This window comes from Echinops telfairi, unplaced genomic scaffold (genome assembly GCF_000313985.2).
Source record: "Echinops telfairi isolate 266 unplaced genomic scaffold, ASM31398v2 ScPeMD7_2;HRSCAF=8, whole genome shotgun sequence".
Lineage (NCBI taxonomy): Eukaryota > Metazoa > Chordata > Mammalia > Afrosoricida > Tenrecidae > Echinops > Echinops telfairi.
This window is the reverse complement of record NW_022103898.1, coordinates 4,668,605-4,685,346: the sequence shown is the minus strand read 5'-3', so window position 1 is coordinate 4,685,346 and position 16,742 is coordinate 4,668,605. Positions and strand designations below refer to the sequence as shown.

General features: G+C 58.9%; 1 protein-coding gene across 1 annotated transcript in view; it reads right to left on the bottom strand.

Annotated features, from left to right (window-relative positions):
• The window catches only part of WNT7B (Wnt family member 7B), a 42,164-nt gene extending 25,456 nt beyond the window's left edge, over positions 1-16,708 (bottom strand). The window contains exon 1 of the mRNA XM_004700221.1: positions 16,626-16,708. Within this exon, the coding sequence (XP_004700278.1) occupies positions 16,626-16,708 (83 nt within the window). The remainder of the gene's footprint in view (positions 1-16,625) is intronic.
• Positions 16,709-16,742: the final 34 nt, after the last annotated feature.

The window sequence follows — 16,742 nt, the reverse complement described above, 5'->3', positions numbered from 1 at the left end:
CAGACAGGCCTGGTCAGGCTCCAGACCAAAGCACAGGTTCTCAGAGACCCTGTGAGCAAAAGACCCTGCCTGTACCCTCTGAGGGTTGCCTGCCAGCCCACCCTGCACCCCAGCCTGCTGTCCTTCAGCCTGCCTGTCCCATCAAGCCCTGGGCCTCGGTGAACCCTGGATGCCAGGGACAGCTGCTCCCATGGCTCCTGGGCAGCAGGAAGGGTGCGGCCAGGAGATGCTGGTGCTGGAGGTGCTAGGTCCCTCACCCAGCTCTCCCTCTGGGCCAGCTCCCCACTGCTCAGGCCTCCCAGCACAGCCCTCAGGCTACTTTGTTTCACCAAAGCCTGCCCAGCCATTTGAGAAACTCCCTGTAGTCTAACCTCAATCCCCCATGCTGCCGATCTCACCCAGGCAGAGGTAGCTGTACGCTGGGTTCTAGCCAAGAGGTCCCCTCGCAAGATTATTTCAAAGCCAGGGGGTGGGGGTGGGGGCTCTCATTCTGTTATCGAGTCTATCCTGACTCACAGCAACCCTACAGGACAGGGGAGACCTGCCCCAGTGGGTTTCTGAGGCTGTAACTCTTTATGGGAGTAGAAAGCCTTATGGGGTTAGCCAATGGTTTCAAACTCCTGACCTTGTGGTTACCAGCCTAATGTATAACTACTGTGCCACAAGGTCTTATTATTACTACTGGACTATTATCAACCTATTTTTCCAAACGTGGAGGCCCAAAGCGATTCCACCTCTTGCCCACGTAGCTCAGGAAGTGGGTACGGGGCAGGGTCCAGTGGCAGTGATTGGTCCACCAAGCCTTCCTTGTGAGAAGGCCCGACCCTGGCCCTCAGTCGGAGTGGGGAGTGGTCACTTGTTCCCCCAGATAACACCCTCCCTAGGAGCATCAAGTGCATCATTCGTGAAGAAAGCAAAAGATCTTTAAAAAGACAGGGAAACAAAATCAAAGGGCATGTCAAAAGAGACTCTGAAATGTGCTCTTACTCTACAGTAGCTCAGGGAAAAGGAAGAAATGATGAACAGACAATATCAAAGGGTAGCTTGAGAAGAAAAGGAAAAGGTATAATGACAAGTGCGCCTCCCTAGAATTAGAAGACCAACAAGAGAAGGGCGCACTCAGCATGCCTTAAACGGAAAGAAGCGGGGGAAAAATATTCAAGCCTCGAGCTGAAATATTGAAAGATTCTGTGGGCAAAATAATGCACAAAGAATCAAAAGAAAATGAAAAGAATACATGGAGTCTCTGTCCCAAAAAGAACTAGTCAACATTCTACCTTCTCAGGAGATAGCATACGGGCAAGAACCAGTGATATTAAAGAAAGAAGCTCAAGCTACATTGAAGGCATTAACCAAAAACAAGACTCCAGGGATTGATGGAATACCAATGGAAATATTTAAACAAGCTGATGAAGCACTGGGAGCACTCATGCCTCTATACCAGGAAATCTGGAGGACAGCTACTTGGCCAACTGAGTGGAGAGATCCATATTTGTGCCCATTCCAAAGACGGGTGACCCAACAGAAGGCTCAAATTATAGAACCATATGATTAATCAATCTCACATGCACATAAAATGTTGTTGAAGATCATCTACGACGATTGTAGCAGTACAGTGAAGGGGAGCTGCCAGAGGTTCAGGCCGGATTCAGAAGAGGACATGGAACGAGGGAGATCATTGCTGATGTCAGATGGGGCTTGGCTCAAAGCAGAAAATACCAGAAAGATGCTTACTTGTGTTTTATTGACTATTCAAAGACATTCAATTATGTGGACCATAATAAACTGTGGATCACCTTGAGAAGAATGGGAATTCCAGAACTCTTCTTTATGCTCCTGGGGAACTTGAACATGGCTCTAGAGCAGCGGTTTTCAACCTGTGGTTGCGACCCCTTTGGGGGTCGGACGACCCTTACACAGGGTCGCCTGATTCATAAGAGTAGCAAAGTGACAGTGATGAAGTAGCAACAAAAATAGTTTTATGGTTGGGGGTCACCACAACATGAGGAACTGTATGAAAGGCCGCGGCATTAGGAGGATTGAGAACCACTCTAGAGGCAGTTGTGAACACAGAACAAGGGCATATGGTACAGTTTAAAATAAAGAAAGCTGTCTGTCGCGCTGATATCCTCTCAGCATTTTTACTCAGTCCGTACGCTGAGCAAATCATCAGAGAAGCTGAATTATATGAAGAAGAGTGTGGCATCAGGATTGGAGGAAGGCTTATTAACAACCTGCGATATGCAGATGACAACTTTGCTTGCTTAAAATGAGGAGGATTGAAGCACTTGCTGATGAAGACCAAGGATTGTAGTCTTCGGTCTGGATTACAACTCAGTGTAAAGAAAACCAACATCCTCCTAACTAATATATATACATGCATATGTATACATGCACACACACATCATGATGAACAGAGAAAAGATTGAAATTGCCAAGGATTTTATCATGCTTTGCTTGGACACGCAATAAATGTCCACGGAAACAACAACCAGGAGATCAAACAGCACACTGGGTTAGGTCAATCTGCTGCACAAGACCTCTGTCGGTGCTGACAAGCAAGGATGTGACTTTGAGAGCTAAAGGGCACCTGCCCCCAGCCACGGTATTTTCAGTCACCTCATGGGCGTGTGAACATTGGCAATAAGGAAGACCGAAGAAGAATCGACGCTGATCCTCCACTGTGCCCTGTGCTGGCGGAGTGGATGGGTGCAGTGTTACATTCATGGACAGATTGACAGATGGGCAGATGGATAACTGGATGAGTAGACGGGCAGATGGATAGATGGGTGGGTGTATGTATGGACGGATGGATAATGATTAGCTAGATGGATGGATGGATGGATGGATGGATGGATGGATGGATGGATGAATGTGTAAGTGTGGATGCATGGAAGACTGGATGGATGGATGGATAGATGGATGGATGGATGGATGGATGGATGAATGGATGGACAGTTGTGTATATGGAATGATGGATGACTGGATGATGGATGGATAGATGGATGGACAGTTGTGTATATGGACTGATGGATGACTGGATGGATGGATAGATGGATGGACAGTTGTATATATGGACTGATGGATGACTGGATGGATGGATGATGGATGGATGGATGATGGATGGATGGATAGAAGACTAAATGGACAGAGGATGAGTTGGATGCAGGACACAACTCAGAGTTGGGGAGAGAGCCTTTGGGAGACACTGATATCTGCAATAAGAAGTGGAGTCTGGGAAAGAACCCGTGGATTTATTGGCAGGGCATCAGGGCCTGTCCTAGCACCCCCGATTCTCAGGTCAATAAAGACATTATCCACACATGACATAAAGTTGGAGACATATTGGTTGTCCAAGCAAGGCTTGGACTCAAGTGTGTGCTGGAGATGCCAGGACAATGGGGACAGCGGGTTCGAAAGTACCCCGAAGTCCCCCTTCACAGGGCATTGACTTTCTCCCAGGGAGGACAAGCCTGAAATGCCCTGTGTCATCGTCATCATTGGCTCAACAGAAGCAGTGACAGAGTCGCTTCAACAGCACTCCCCTGGAGTGCCTGCTTCTGTCTACAGGCCTTAAACGATGCCCATGCTGTGGCCTTGTGTCCCCAGGGCCACAGGAGTCCTATACCGCCCCTCAGCAGCCAAGTCTCTAAACCACAGACCTCCCAATGACTGGCCCCCACAAACCACAGCCAGGGTACCATGGTTCTGCTTGGCCCACCCTGCCCACCTCTGAACCCTCCTGGGACTGGGGCACCAGGACAGTACCCCTCTGCCCCTAGGATCTTGGGCCAGAGCAATCTCCTCCCTCCTCAAAGAACACCAGCACTCCATGTGGGGAGAGGGCAGAAACCAAGAACCTTCTGGAACTGGAGTTCAGAAGGCCATGGACATCCCAGCCCCTTCCCCTGGGGCCAGGAGCCGGCATGAGGGATGCTGGAGGCAGTGCTGGGACAGTTTCTCTGAGCTGCCCACCCCCAGCCAGGCAGGACCAGCCGAAGGGTTTCTGGGAGCTAGGTCCCCCGCCTCAGGCTTCGCCTTGATGGGGCTGCTGAGTTCTTGCTCCATTCTCTGCCCGTCCCAGCTGACCAGCCAGCACCCACCACATCCCAGCAGCCCTCTCTGCCCATGTCGCCCGAGTCTCTGTCAGCACCTGGCCCTGCTGGGGCTTCTTCCTGCCACCCTTCCTCCTAGACCTCCAGAGGGTTGCCCCTGTCCACTGCAGACACTCCAGTGCCTGGGAACCCCAGACTGTACTGGACCCCCCAGGGCTTTTCCTTTTGGGGAAGGGTCTGCCCCATTAACTTCAGACACCCCAACTTTACCTGGCACCCAGTCAGGTCCTGAAGTGGCCCTGAACATGAGTCCTTCCACTGGTGGGGACCATGGGTTCCCCAGCCCCAGGGATACCCACGCACTCCAGGAAGTGGGGATAGGCCTCCACCCAGCCCCAGGCGGGCCCTGACCCAGCTGCCCACGCTCCCAGCCTAGGGTGCTCTGTGATTCTTCCCTCTCGATGGTCCTCAGGCAAAATATTTGAAGAATGTTCTCATTACCTGCAACTGGCCAAGGAGGCAGGCTTGGGTCCACTCAGCCCAGAAGTTAAGTTTGCAAAGAGCTGAAGGGCAACAGCTAGCCCCCACGCCCAGTCCAGGCCATGGGACGCTCCTATAGGTGAGCAGGGTCTGGGTCTGGAACCTTCTAGCCACAGATGGACCCAGCAGGGCTCTGGGAGGGCTCAGCATGGGGCAGGGGTTGGGGTGGCCTCACAGTGCCTGCCCATCCAATGGGGAGGATGTCTTCCCAGCCTGGGGCCACTTGGCAGAACACCCCCACCCCGAGTCTCAGTGGCTGCAGATTGCCCAAAGCTCCCCTCCCCAGGACTAAGCATGTGCCCCTCAACCTCACAGTGTCCACTGCTCCGTCCCCTGGGCACTGCTCTGGGCTCAGCAAAGGCCTAAGAGGACATGCCACCTGCCAGAGCTTAGAGCCCTGTGGCCCCATTGGTGGAAGGGAAGGCACTGGAAAGGAGCAGAGAGGCTCAGAGCTGGAAGAGGCCCAGACACAGGCTGTAACTGCTCAGGCCACCTGTCCCTCTGGTCCCCCTGAGTTAGTTAGTTGATTGTGCCAACCTGGCCGATGAACACATGTGGGATTAATTGAAGGACGGAGGGATGAGTGGCTTGGTGAGCCTCGCCTTTCTAGTTCTCGGTCTCTTGCTTTGTGATGGTCGCACCAGGGTGCAGCTGCCTTAACAGTTCCCTGATTCAACTTGCAAGACTGACTTCCTGCAAGACACCCCCAAGGGGAAACCACATGGACCAACCCCAGTGCAGCCCTGGATGCTGGAGCAGCCGTGTGTGGAGACCCCTGCCAGTGCTGAGATGCTTATGCATTCACTGACTCAGCTTTCCTCCTGCAGTAGCATCATTGCCTCTGTTTTGTGAGATGGAGGAGGACTTTGTGGACTGGTGTTGGACATATGGGTTAATGTTGGACTTGTGGGCTTGGGCAGCACTGGGTTGGGATGTTTTCTTGATGCACACTTAACCTATATATATAAAACTCTCTCTTATACATGAGTTTCTGTGGATTTGTTTCTCTAAAGTACCCAGACTAATACACGCCCTAACCCCCATTTCCCCTCTGCTGCACTCTGAGCCCCGGGGGGTCTGCCCCAGACCTCAGCAAACCACCAGGGGGTGTTCTGAGGCTCTGTTTCCTCATCTGAACATAGGGCACAGTCACTGTCCTTTGGCAAACAGTCCCTTCCTCAGCTCACCTGGCAGAAAGGGCCTGGGCCAGGTGGGGACCCATGTGAGCAAAGCCAGACTCCTCACAGCCCACCCAGAGGCTGGTCTATCACCCACCTCACCTGCACAACACAGCCCCAAGCACCATCCACAGGAAGGATCCCGCCCTGGCCCTCCCCCCCACCCCCCACTCTTCACAGGGGCCCTGCCAGCCCCACTTTATAGTAGAGGAGACTGAAGCTGAGGGAGTAGGTCTCATCCGGGTCCACATCACCCCAAGCCTGACTGGGAGAGGCGGAGAGGCTATGTGGGAGGAGGGGGTGGGTGTCCCAGGAGGAGGTTGAAAAGGGAGCAGCTGACAAGGCCTGGGGCCCAGCTCCCTCCCTTCCCTGTCCAAGTTTGGCCCAGCCACTGATCCCCAGCCTCTCTGAGTCCTCATTCCATTCCCCTGCTATGCACTGGGCAGACATCCCCCTGGCCTCTCTGAGCCTCAGTTTCCCTGCTGTGTGATGGGCAGACAGCCCCCCACTTCTCTGAGCCTCAGTTTCCCTGCTGTGTGGTAGGCAGACAGCCACCTGCCCTTATGAACCTCAGTTTCCCTGCTGTGTGGTGGACAGACAGCCCCCATCTCTCTAAGCCTCATTTTCCCTTCTGCATGGTGGACAGACAGCCCCCTCACCCTGGGCAATGCCTCCTCAGGGCACCGGCAGCCCCCCACCACGTCTCAGGCCTTTCCAGCTCACTGCTCCAAGCCCTGCAGCCTGCAGCACTCCCAGGAAGGGCCCAGCGCCCGCCGGCTCCCTTGCACCCTCTCCACATAGCTGGCATTCCTGCCTGGCACCCGGGACCCCACCCTTGAGAGAAGGCCAGTGCCCAGGAGAAAGCAGGCAGTGGGCTGGGATCCCCAGACAGGACTGAGGCTGCTGGAAGTGGGCAAACGAAGCCGGGGTCCCCAGCACTTCCCTGGAACAGGGCATCTGGGTGGAGGAGGCTCCACGATCTGTAAATCAGAACCCCACAGGGGAACCCCACAGGGTCGTTGTGACCCCAGAACCTCAGGGCACTGCCCCTGGCCCCCAGGGGAAAACGTCCTGAGGTCTGCCGGGGCCGGCTCAGTTCCAAGGGACCAGCTCCACCTCCTCCTCCAGCAGCAGCAAGGGGCTCCGTAGGCCAGCATGCTGCCTCTGCCTCCAGGAATCCCACCCTGGTCCCCTCTGCCCTCTGACCCTTGCCCCCTGCGGGTGAGGTCCCACTCATGTCAGACTCCCAGGAGTTAGCTGGGGCCAACAGTGTGCAGGACCACCTGGCTAGGCCACACCCACACTTGGTGGACTCTCTAGGCCTCTGCCCTGACCCCACCTCCACCTTCATCTTGACTTCCCACGGAGACCCTGACACCCACATTCAGCTGGTGCCAACTGGAGTGAGACTCCCAGCCTGGGCCTCCGCCTCAGCACCCGAGATCTGGGTGACACAAGGATGCCCTGTAGCCTGGGTGGGAGGCTGGCCTGGCCTGGCCACCTCCTAAAATTCAGGACAGATGGATGAATGGGGTGGCAGAACAAGTGGGCAGAAACTTGGCAAGTCCACTGGTCCTTAGCCAGGCTGGGAGTCTGGGGCCCCGGGGCTGGGCTGCACCTGAACCTCCCTGCCACCCTGGCCGGGGTCTGAGTTGGAGACGGCCTGTGGGCAGTGACCCTGCCACCTCTGTGCAAACCACAACACAGCCAGCTGGTCCTGGGTTCAAGGCTTAGGTCACCATCCCAGGGGACCCGTCCAAGAACAGGGGCACACCCACTCTCTCAGCAGGTGGCCCTGATCCCTATCTTTCAAAGCTGACATTCTCTCAGGCCGGCACCCCCTCTCCCCACACACTCTGGGTCCTTGCCTTTACAATATACTCTAATGTTGTAGACGATCTGTCACGAACCATTCCAGGCCCTTGTCCAAGCCAATTCAGTGACATGCATTACGCTGACCTGTCCAGCCTGGCCGCCATTCATCTGGTCCTCCCTGTTGTCCTCCCTCTTCCCGCAAACTCAGAGACCAGTCAGCAGGGCCTCCCCCAAGGAGCTGACGGAGCCCTGCGGCACTGCCAGGTTAAGTGTTCAAAGCTGAGCCAAGGCGAGAGGGAGAAAGGAGAGGCAGTCTGCTCTCGTGCAGATTCGCAGTCTCAGAAACCCTGCTGCGCAGTCGCGGTGAGTCGGAATCAACTCGGTGGCGGTGGGTTTAGCTTTGGGTCCCCACAGATGTGAGGGCTGCATCGACTCTCAAAAACACTCTGTGTGTGTGTGTGTGTCTGTCCAATTCGGGCATTCCCATAAGATCCAGTGGCCCTGACGACACCCATCCTTAGACTGTGCTGCCATGCCCTTCGCGTGACGCCTTTCTGAAGCACACCGACATGGTGCGCAGACACTCAACGCATGTAGGTGAACACTCCCCCCCCCAGCCCCCTCTGGGTAAACCAAGCAAACCCCAACACACCCGCTGTCCACGGATCAGTTCCAACTCCTAGCGGAGCCTTAGGGCCAAGGAGCCAGCTTGGGGGTTACTGAGGCTGAGTCTGGGTTTGAACCACTGACCTTTGGGTTACTGGTAGCCCCTAGGAGTGCTGCGAGTGCTGGTAGCACAGTGGGCCTACATATTGGGCTGCAAGGTCAGCAGTTTGAAACTACCAGCTGCTCCTGGAGGGCAAGAAGAGGCTGTCTACTTCTGTAGAGAATGACAGTCTTGGAGACCCACAAGGGTGGCTCTCCCTTGCCCTCCCTCCAGGATGGCGGTGGGTGGGGACCAACTCAATGGCAGGGAGTGAGTGCAGGAGACATGTAAGCGAGGCTGGTGCCTTGCACAGGACCTGCCCATTTGCTTTGTCCCCCAGGGATGCAGCCGAGGCCCACCCCCACAGTGGCACCCGCTGGGACCCCAGATCTCCTGTGGTGGAGCCCTCTGAACCCACCCCAGCCCAGAACCTTCTCCTGGGAGCTCCAGCCTCAGGGGCCATCCGCCTTGCTGAGCCGCCTAGGGAGGTGAGGTGGGGCGCTCCGCTCCCTCCATCCCTTGTCCCTGGATAGGATGGCCACCCTGAGTAGAAGGGACTCCACTGCCAGTACCTTAGGAACCCCTTCCCCAGGCTCAGAGGGCTGGAGTCACCCCCCCCCCCCCCCCCCCCCGCAATGCGCAACCTCGCACCAGCCTATAGGGGAGTAGCATCTTGTCACGGGCATCACCAACAATCTGGCAGAGATCGGGGTCCAGGGTCACTTCTGGGATCACAGAGCAGAGTGCCAAGCCCCATCCCCCCACACTTGGCCTCCTTGGGGAGAGGTTCAAAAACAAACCTATGGTAGGGGGGACCCCACTGTCTGGCCTCCCCTTGCTCCCTTCCCACAGTCCCAAGCCTCATGATCCAGGCTAGACACCGAGGAAGACTTCCCTGGGATAGAACCTCACACCTGTCCCCTGCCTCCCTCATCAGGAGGCAAATTCTGGCACAAGAGACTCAGGGAGGGATCCACTCGCCCACTCTCCAACAGGCAAGGGGCCCACCCTGGCAGCCCGGAGGCCTCTCTGAGCACAGACCCACCAAGCTGCCCCCTGGGACAGGCCCCCTGGGCTTCATCTCCCTGTGGACCACCTTGGGCCCAGGGCAAGCTGAGCTTTCCCAGCTGCAGACCCCTGTCCAGTGCTCCCTCTACCACGCAGACCACAGCCTGGCTGGGTCTCCTCAGCCCTGCTTCACAAACCTGAAGCTCAAGAATGCCACCCCCAGGGATATGGACACCCCCAACACTGGGCTCCACCCCCAGGCAATGCCACCAAGGGGGTGACAATCCCCCTGGGGCACGACAGGACAGGACACAGCCAGCTCCTCAGCCCATGGTCGCAGACAGGCATGCTGGACCAGCCCTGCCCCAGGGCCCGGCAGGCAGAGGCCCAGATGTGCCAGCAGGTGGGGCCCCCGGGGGACGGGTGGCTCCCTGACGGGGGTGGGGGTGGGGGGACACATTGGCAGCGCTGGGAAATTCCCAGTGTTCCCTGCCAGCAGTGAGGTCACTAGGGAGACCTGAGTCAGGGAAGCCTGAAGTCATCCGCCCTGCCCACCCCTGTCCCCCACTTCCCTCCCCCCTGGCAGCAGGACTAGCACACCTGAGACCCTGGAGCCTCAGCCACCACTAGGCAACAGACCCAGCCCAAGGCTGTGGATGCTGCTGGACTCAGGCCCAGGAGCAGCCCCTGACCCTACCTCTGGCTGTGGGAGTGCTGGCCTGGTTCACAGAGCTTGGTGCTGAGGGTGGACCCCCATACTGCACCCATCAGGCAACCAACCCTGCAAGTTCAGTGCCTTCCAGGCCCCCCACTCTGTCTGAGGCTGATGCCCCTACCTCCAGCTTCCCACCCTCCACCCTGCACTAGGATGCTCAACCTCCAGGGGAAGTCACACACACACACACCCCTACCCCTGCCCACCAGGACCTATATGGTCAGCCTCCCGGCGCTGCCCACCCTCCATCACAGCCTCTCCTTGTCAGTCTGCCAAGCCTGTGCCTACCTGATCCTTCTCTTTACCTCTCTCCTTGGGGACCAGAGGCCACCATGTCCAGGGGCCTGCCCACAGGGTATTCAGGGCTTCGAGAGCATGTCAGAGGGACCCTGCTCTTCCTCCAGTCGGTCATCACACACATGCAATCATGGGCACACACACACACACACACACACACACACACACACACACACACACACCAGTCTCAGTCCCTGGTTCTGGGGCCACAGTGAATGCAGAGTAAGCTCTGAGTCGTGAGAAAGGCTGGCAGGAAGGGGGTGAGGGGGAGCAGGGTTCAGAAAGAACATCTAGGCCCAAGTTGGGGGCCGTCTCAGGCCCCAAGAAGGGGCAGAGAGCTCTCAAGGCAGCCCCCGTCCTGCTGAGCTGGGACAGCCTGGGCTTCCTGCCCTGCAGGTGAAGAGCCCACAGAGGCTATGAGGTCATCTCCCCGCCCTGCTCTCAGAACCCCCATGGGCAGGCAGGCCCAGGGTCTGAATGGGCCAGGGATGGCAGTCTGAAGGCATGCCCCCCTCTCCACCCTCCCCACACCACCAAGAAAATTGGCCCCTGGGTCCAAATCTAAGCCTGGAGGCAGCTCTGGAGATCCCCCAGTGGGGACCTTGCCGGGCTTCAAGGCTTGTGGGCACAGTCACAGGGGCCACCCAGAGTCCCTGACTCGGGGGACCCCTCTCAGCACCAGCCCCTCCATTGGTGTTGAGTCGGATCATGGTGATTCATAAGATTTCTTGGGCTTATTTTCAGAAATAAGGCCAGACCTGTCTTCCTAGTCTTAGTCTGGGAGCTCTATTGAAACCAGTTTAGCATCAGCACCCTTCTAGAGACAGACAGTGTGTGGTCATTGCACAGGAGTGCACTGGCCAAGAAGGGATGGCGAAGGACCATCAGGCTGGAAGGATGAGGCTGGAGGCGGGAAACTTGCATGGGCAAGATGGCCAGGCAGCAAGCACCGGTGAGGTCGGGGCTCAACAACCTCTTCTCTGGTCATCATACAGCCTCACCCCACACCTACTTGGATGACAGTGGTCCCTTGTCAGCCCCCCTCTCACCCACGTCAGTCAGTCCATCTCTCCTCAGCCAAGGAAGAGAGACACACAACAGTGAGCCAACCGGAAGGCATGCCCCCATCTGCCCACAAGAGAAACACCCCGCTGGGGACCAGCTGAGTCCTCTGGAGCGGGAATGCCCATTCCACAGCCGTCCGGGATGTTCTGGAGAAATTCCTGCTCAAAGGGGTTTTTCATCTGTGTTCACCCTGGGGGTCGTGTGGGTCTGGAACCCCTTGACACCCTGGCAATGGGCACTGCAGCTGGTGGGGGCAAACTAAGACCTGAGGGTCCTCATCCCTAGCCTCTCTCCCTGCCAGAGCCTAGCCCCACTTGGCACAGGAACCCTCTGGCTTGGGGAGCAGGCTCGGGAAAGTGATGGGGGCCTGCAGGTGCCAGCTGACTCGGGCTTTCCCACGCCAGGGCCGCTCCTCCTGGGAAGGACCTCATCGCTGCTGGCTGTGCTGGCTTTGGGTCCATGGCTGCAAGGGGACGGTGGGGGGACAGCAGGGGGGTGGGGGTGGCCCGAGTGTAAGAGTGTAATGCCCTTTACTCTGAGCCTTCAAGGGAACCCCGAGGCCAAGAACGGCAGAGCCTCGGTCACGGCTGCCACCACAGCCTGGGGCTGGAAGAGAAGCCAGTAGTCGGAGCCCCAAGCTCCATCACCAGAAGCGTGGGGTGGCGACAACAGGACGGACAGGCTGCCTCACACTGAGAACCCAGCAGTGCGGGCCTCCCTGCCCAGGGCGGGCCCCTTCCTCAGCTTGGACCCCTCCAGGGCCTAGGAGCTCACTGCCTGCCACTGAGAGCAGGGCTGACCCTACCTGGGGCTCCCTCTCACCAGCAGCACTGACAGCAAGGGCGGGGAGGCTGGGCAGGCAAAGCAGCCCCCCAAAGGGAGACACAGAAGGGAAGGGTCGGTGCACACCTGTGCCCACCCCCACCGCCGGCCAGGCTGAGGGGAGGCCCCCAGCCCGGGCATGCAGAGGGAAGGAGGACAAACGGTGGTTTTGTCCTTGGCCAGCGGGCGGCCGGCACCACACAATGACCCTTTCATCCAGCTCAGGAGCCCCGACCAGGGTTTCATCTGACGAGGTGGGGGGCAGCCTCCTGGCCCCTTGCTGGTGGGGGTGCTGAGCCCTCTCCAATTCGGACCCAGGGCCGTGTAGAATGCTGGCCGACGGAGGACCATGGAAGCCCCTGCACCTCCCAGAGCAGAGATCCAAGGGGCTAGGGGACAACCATACACAACCACCTGGATTCTCTACACACTTACCCTGAGCTGATAGTGGGTGTGCCTGGAGCAGGTCCGGGCCTGGACCCTCCACAATGCCACCCAGAAGCTTCACCCTCACGAAGGAGGGAAATGATGGCGTCCCAAATCACCTCCCCTTGGGGGGAACTCCTATCTTGCCTCAGTTGCCCACAGTGATCCTGCGGAGCCCAGAAGTCCTGGATTTCTCTACCAGGGAGAACGTTCTCTCCGGTTCTGGGTGTTGGGGGCAGGGCCCTGGTCCTGGGTGACCTCAGGGAAGGACTGGGTGTGCCCACCTTAGCTAGATACTTTGAGGCTGATCATGGGGACCCCTGAATGAAGGTGCCTAATGGTGATTGGTGATGTGTCCCTTGGCCAGGAAGCTCTCTCCACCTGCGTTTTATAAGGTTGTCTGGGCAGCTATACATCCTTCAAAACCAGACTAGGCATGCCAACTCCTCCAGGAAGCCTTCTGAAACACCCCTTGAAAACGAGCAGACGCAGACTGTCCCTCGGAGGTGCAACTGGCCAGCCAGTTCGCCAAGTGGGCCCCACTGATGGGGCTCTGACCAGCACCCCCAGCTCTGAGCCTAGCACGCTGGCTGCACTTCCTCCTTGAATACCCCCATCTGCCCCAGTCACAGGGCTATGGAGGCAGGGATGGAGAGCACCAGCCCTGGGTCACTCACAAAGTGGGCAGTGTCCTGCAGGTCCCTCAGCTCCTGGAGACACACAGAGGACCAGCCTCCTTCCCAGTCCACCCCATGCCCACTGAGAGTACAGAGGCATCCGTTCCCAGAATGCACTGCTCTCCCCTGCTGAACGTTCTATAGGTCCTGCTCCATGCAGATGACTCTTGGGAGTTTTCTGTACATCTGCAGCGAGGGTCCCCGGGAGCCCCCAGCACAGACCCTGCCCTGTCACTCTCTACAAAGCCCCATGCTTCCTATCCCCACAGACAGTGTGGGTGGACCCCAGCCTACCCGGAGGGGTCTCCATGCCAATATCCCAGAGGAGACGCAGGCCCACAACAACCCCTCCCTCTGGGCCTGAGCACAGACACTTGGGCTGGACTGCTCATTCAGGATAGCCTTCCAGCCTTGGCCCAGCAGCCCACCCTGCCCCCATCCCACCCCAGATTGTGATCCCCAGGAGGGGCCCTGATTCAGCACCCTCCAGCCTGGGTCATGCCCACAGGGCTCTGGGGCCAAGGTTGGTCCCACCAACAAAGCCACAGTGGCCAAGCCAGGAAGAGGCGCAGGCTGGGCACAGGCCTTGGTGGCAGCCCCCTGCCGGCCAGGTGGTCAGTGAGTAAACACGGCATCATCAGTGACTCACTCTGCTCCCCAGGCCAGGCCGTCACCGGGACCAGCTCAGCTCAGACCGGAAGACCTGGGGGAGGGGGGGGGGGCGGGTGTTGCTGCCAACCCCACGTCTGACCAAAGGGAGAGGGAGGCCCAGACAGGAAGGGGCCAGACCAGGACAACGGTCCAATTGGACTTGGCCTGAGACCTTGGCCAGGCCCTCAGGTTCCCCACCTGCCCTCTCTGCTCCAGAGGCTCCTGCTGAGACCAGGGACACAGACAATAGGCCATGCGGGCTCTTCCGCAGGTGCCCAGGGCGCTGCCAGTCAGCATCCCTGCTGCCCCATCAGCTGCTGGGCCAGTATGTGTTTGTGACTTGCTGGGCATGGCTACAGCCAGGACGGGGTGCTCCAGGGCCTCCCAGATAAAAGCAAGAGCTTAAGTGTCCACCAAGTGTGTGTGGGGCGAGCAATGTGGGCCTTCTAGAAAGTTCTCTAGAGCAGAAACAAGCCTCTGCCCAGGCCCTCCTCCTGGTCCTGGCATCCTGGGATCCCACAGGGCTTGTCTCAAAACTATGCTATAGGAGGAGGCTGTATCGCCCCCTGGCACCCACTTTTCACAGCCCTGGAGGCCTCCTAGCCACCTGGCTCAAATCTGGGGCTGGGCCACAGGTGGTCCCTTGAGGGTCTTCTCACCCTGCTCCTTTCTGTGCCCTGGCCCATCCACGGCCCCTCACAAGCCCTGCCAGCCCTGCTGCACACCAGGATCAGGGCCACAGCAGCCCCCTCCCTTCCTGGTCTCTGCAAAGTCAGCCCCAGGGTTTCCTGCTATGACATTGAAGGTCATGCTGGGGCTGCCGCTGGGGGGGGGTGCTGAAGGCAGGCAGGGGCAGGCGGGGGCAGAGTCGGCCTCTCACCCCCCACAACCGGCACCCGCCCAGGCCTGGCTCATGAGCTTTTGGATAGCTGCTGCCTCAGAATTTCTGCCAACACAGCTGGGCGCGCGCACACTGAAGCCAGCGGGAGGGGGCGCAGATGGCAGACTGGCAGGCCTGGGCTTGGGGGATCCTTTTTGGAAAGGAAATATTGGGGTCTAGAGGAATATCCTGGCCTCCACCTGCCAGAGGAAGGAGGGGGCAGGGGCCCACCACTCCTGGATCCCCTCTCTGACCTCCTCCTAGGACCCTACCTCTCCCGGACCCCTAGTTTCTCATCCTGGAGGCCTCCCCACCAACATGAAACCTCAGCCTGCCCCAAAATGATTTCTTAGGTCGAGGAGCTAGATTCTCTGGCAAAGCTTTAGATATTGGTATCTCGGTTGGGGGGATGGGGGTAGCGGCGGGCTGAGAAGGGACCCCAGAAATTGAGATTCTAGGGTCCCTCTGAGTTGACCCGTCTCCAGGGCAGCACCCCCCCACCATCAAACCTGGCCCTTTCCCCGGTGTGGGTTCCCCCTGGGCAGGCGTCCCCCGCCCCGCCCGCCCCAGGCGATGCATCCGCAGCCGGGGCTGCCCGCCGGGCCTGGAGCGCTCGCCGCGCCCGGACCTTGTAATTAAGTCCCACAGCCCGGGAAACCGCGAGCCTCGCAGCATCTGGCTGCGGTTGCGAACTTTTGTTTCAAGATGCGCGACTATTTATAGAAGGAAAACTGGTAGGATTGTAATTTCCTAGGAGCTGGAGGAGAAATTGGCCGCGTCTCTATTAAAAGGGGGTGGGGGCGCGGCAATTTATTAGGGACTGCGGCCGCGCGGGGAGGGGGTAGAGCGCGGAGCGGGAAGGCGGCGGCTGCCCCCTCTGGCCGCGTTAGGCGACCCCGGACGTGGCCCGCGTGTAAAGGAGGGGGAGGGGGAGGGGACGGAGAGAAGGGGAGGGAGGGAGGAGGAAGGGGAGCTGACTCTGAGGTTTAATCAGTAGCATCCAGCTTAAATTCCCCCAAACGGCGGTTCTGTAAATCAAACTTCTTCTTAAATCGGAGGCCAGAGCATATGCGTCCCATTAGGAGTTAGGCGAAGCTACCGCTGCGCCGACGCGCCCCTCTGCTCGCTGGCCCTGGACAGGCCCTGCCGGAGCCCCAGGAGCTCGGCGCACGCGCGCGTCCTCGCTCCCACCCGCTCCGCGTGTCTTTTGGTCTGGGCACCTGGGGCTTCCCGCGGCGCGCGCGGGAGCGCAGCCCCACGGCCCCAGGTGAGAAATGGGGCCCAACGGGTCTGGGTGCCCAGAGCGTCGGGAAGGCGTGAGAAGCCGCCGCGACCGTGGATACACAGTCCAGTCGCCGTCTGGCACGGCTCGGCGGGGGTGTCAGAGGGTGCGCGGGGCGCGTGTGTGAGCGTGTGGCTCTCCCGAGTGCGCCACGGGCGTGGGATGAATGAGAGGGTCCTCGGCTGTGTCGCGACGCGGCTGGGACGCACGGGAACCTCCGTGCCGGCGCGCGCTCCCCGGACCGCACGCTCAGTGCGTGCAGCTGGGCGTCCACGGGCTGCCTAGCGACTGCACTGGCTGCCTTTCTCCGAACCCACAGGCGGGAGTTCTCCTGGTCACAGACGCCCCCCACGGACCCCCCTTCCCCCGCACTGGACCTGGACAGCTAAGGCCGGCGAGACGACGCAGTCTCCTGGCTCCCGCGCGCGCTGGGCACCAGCCGCCCCACCCTGGGTCCTTGCGGCGGTGCCCTCTGCCCGCCCGCCCGCGCGCAGTCCACGGCACTCACAGGTAGCTGCCGCTGGACAGGATGAGAAAGATCTGCGGGCAGTAGACCGACAGGAGCGCGCTGCGAGACGACAGCAGGAGCATGGCGGGCCCGCGCGCCTGGCGGGGCTGGGCAGGC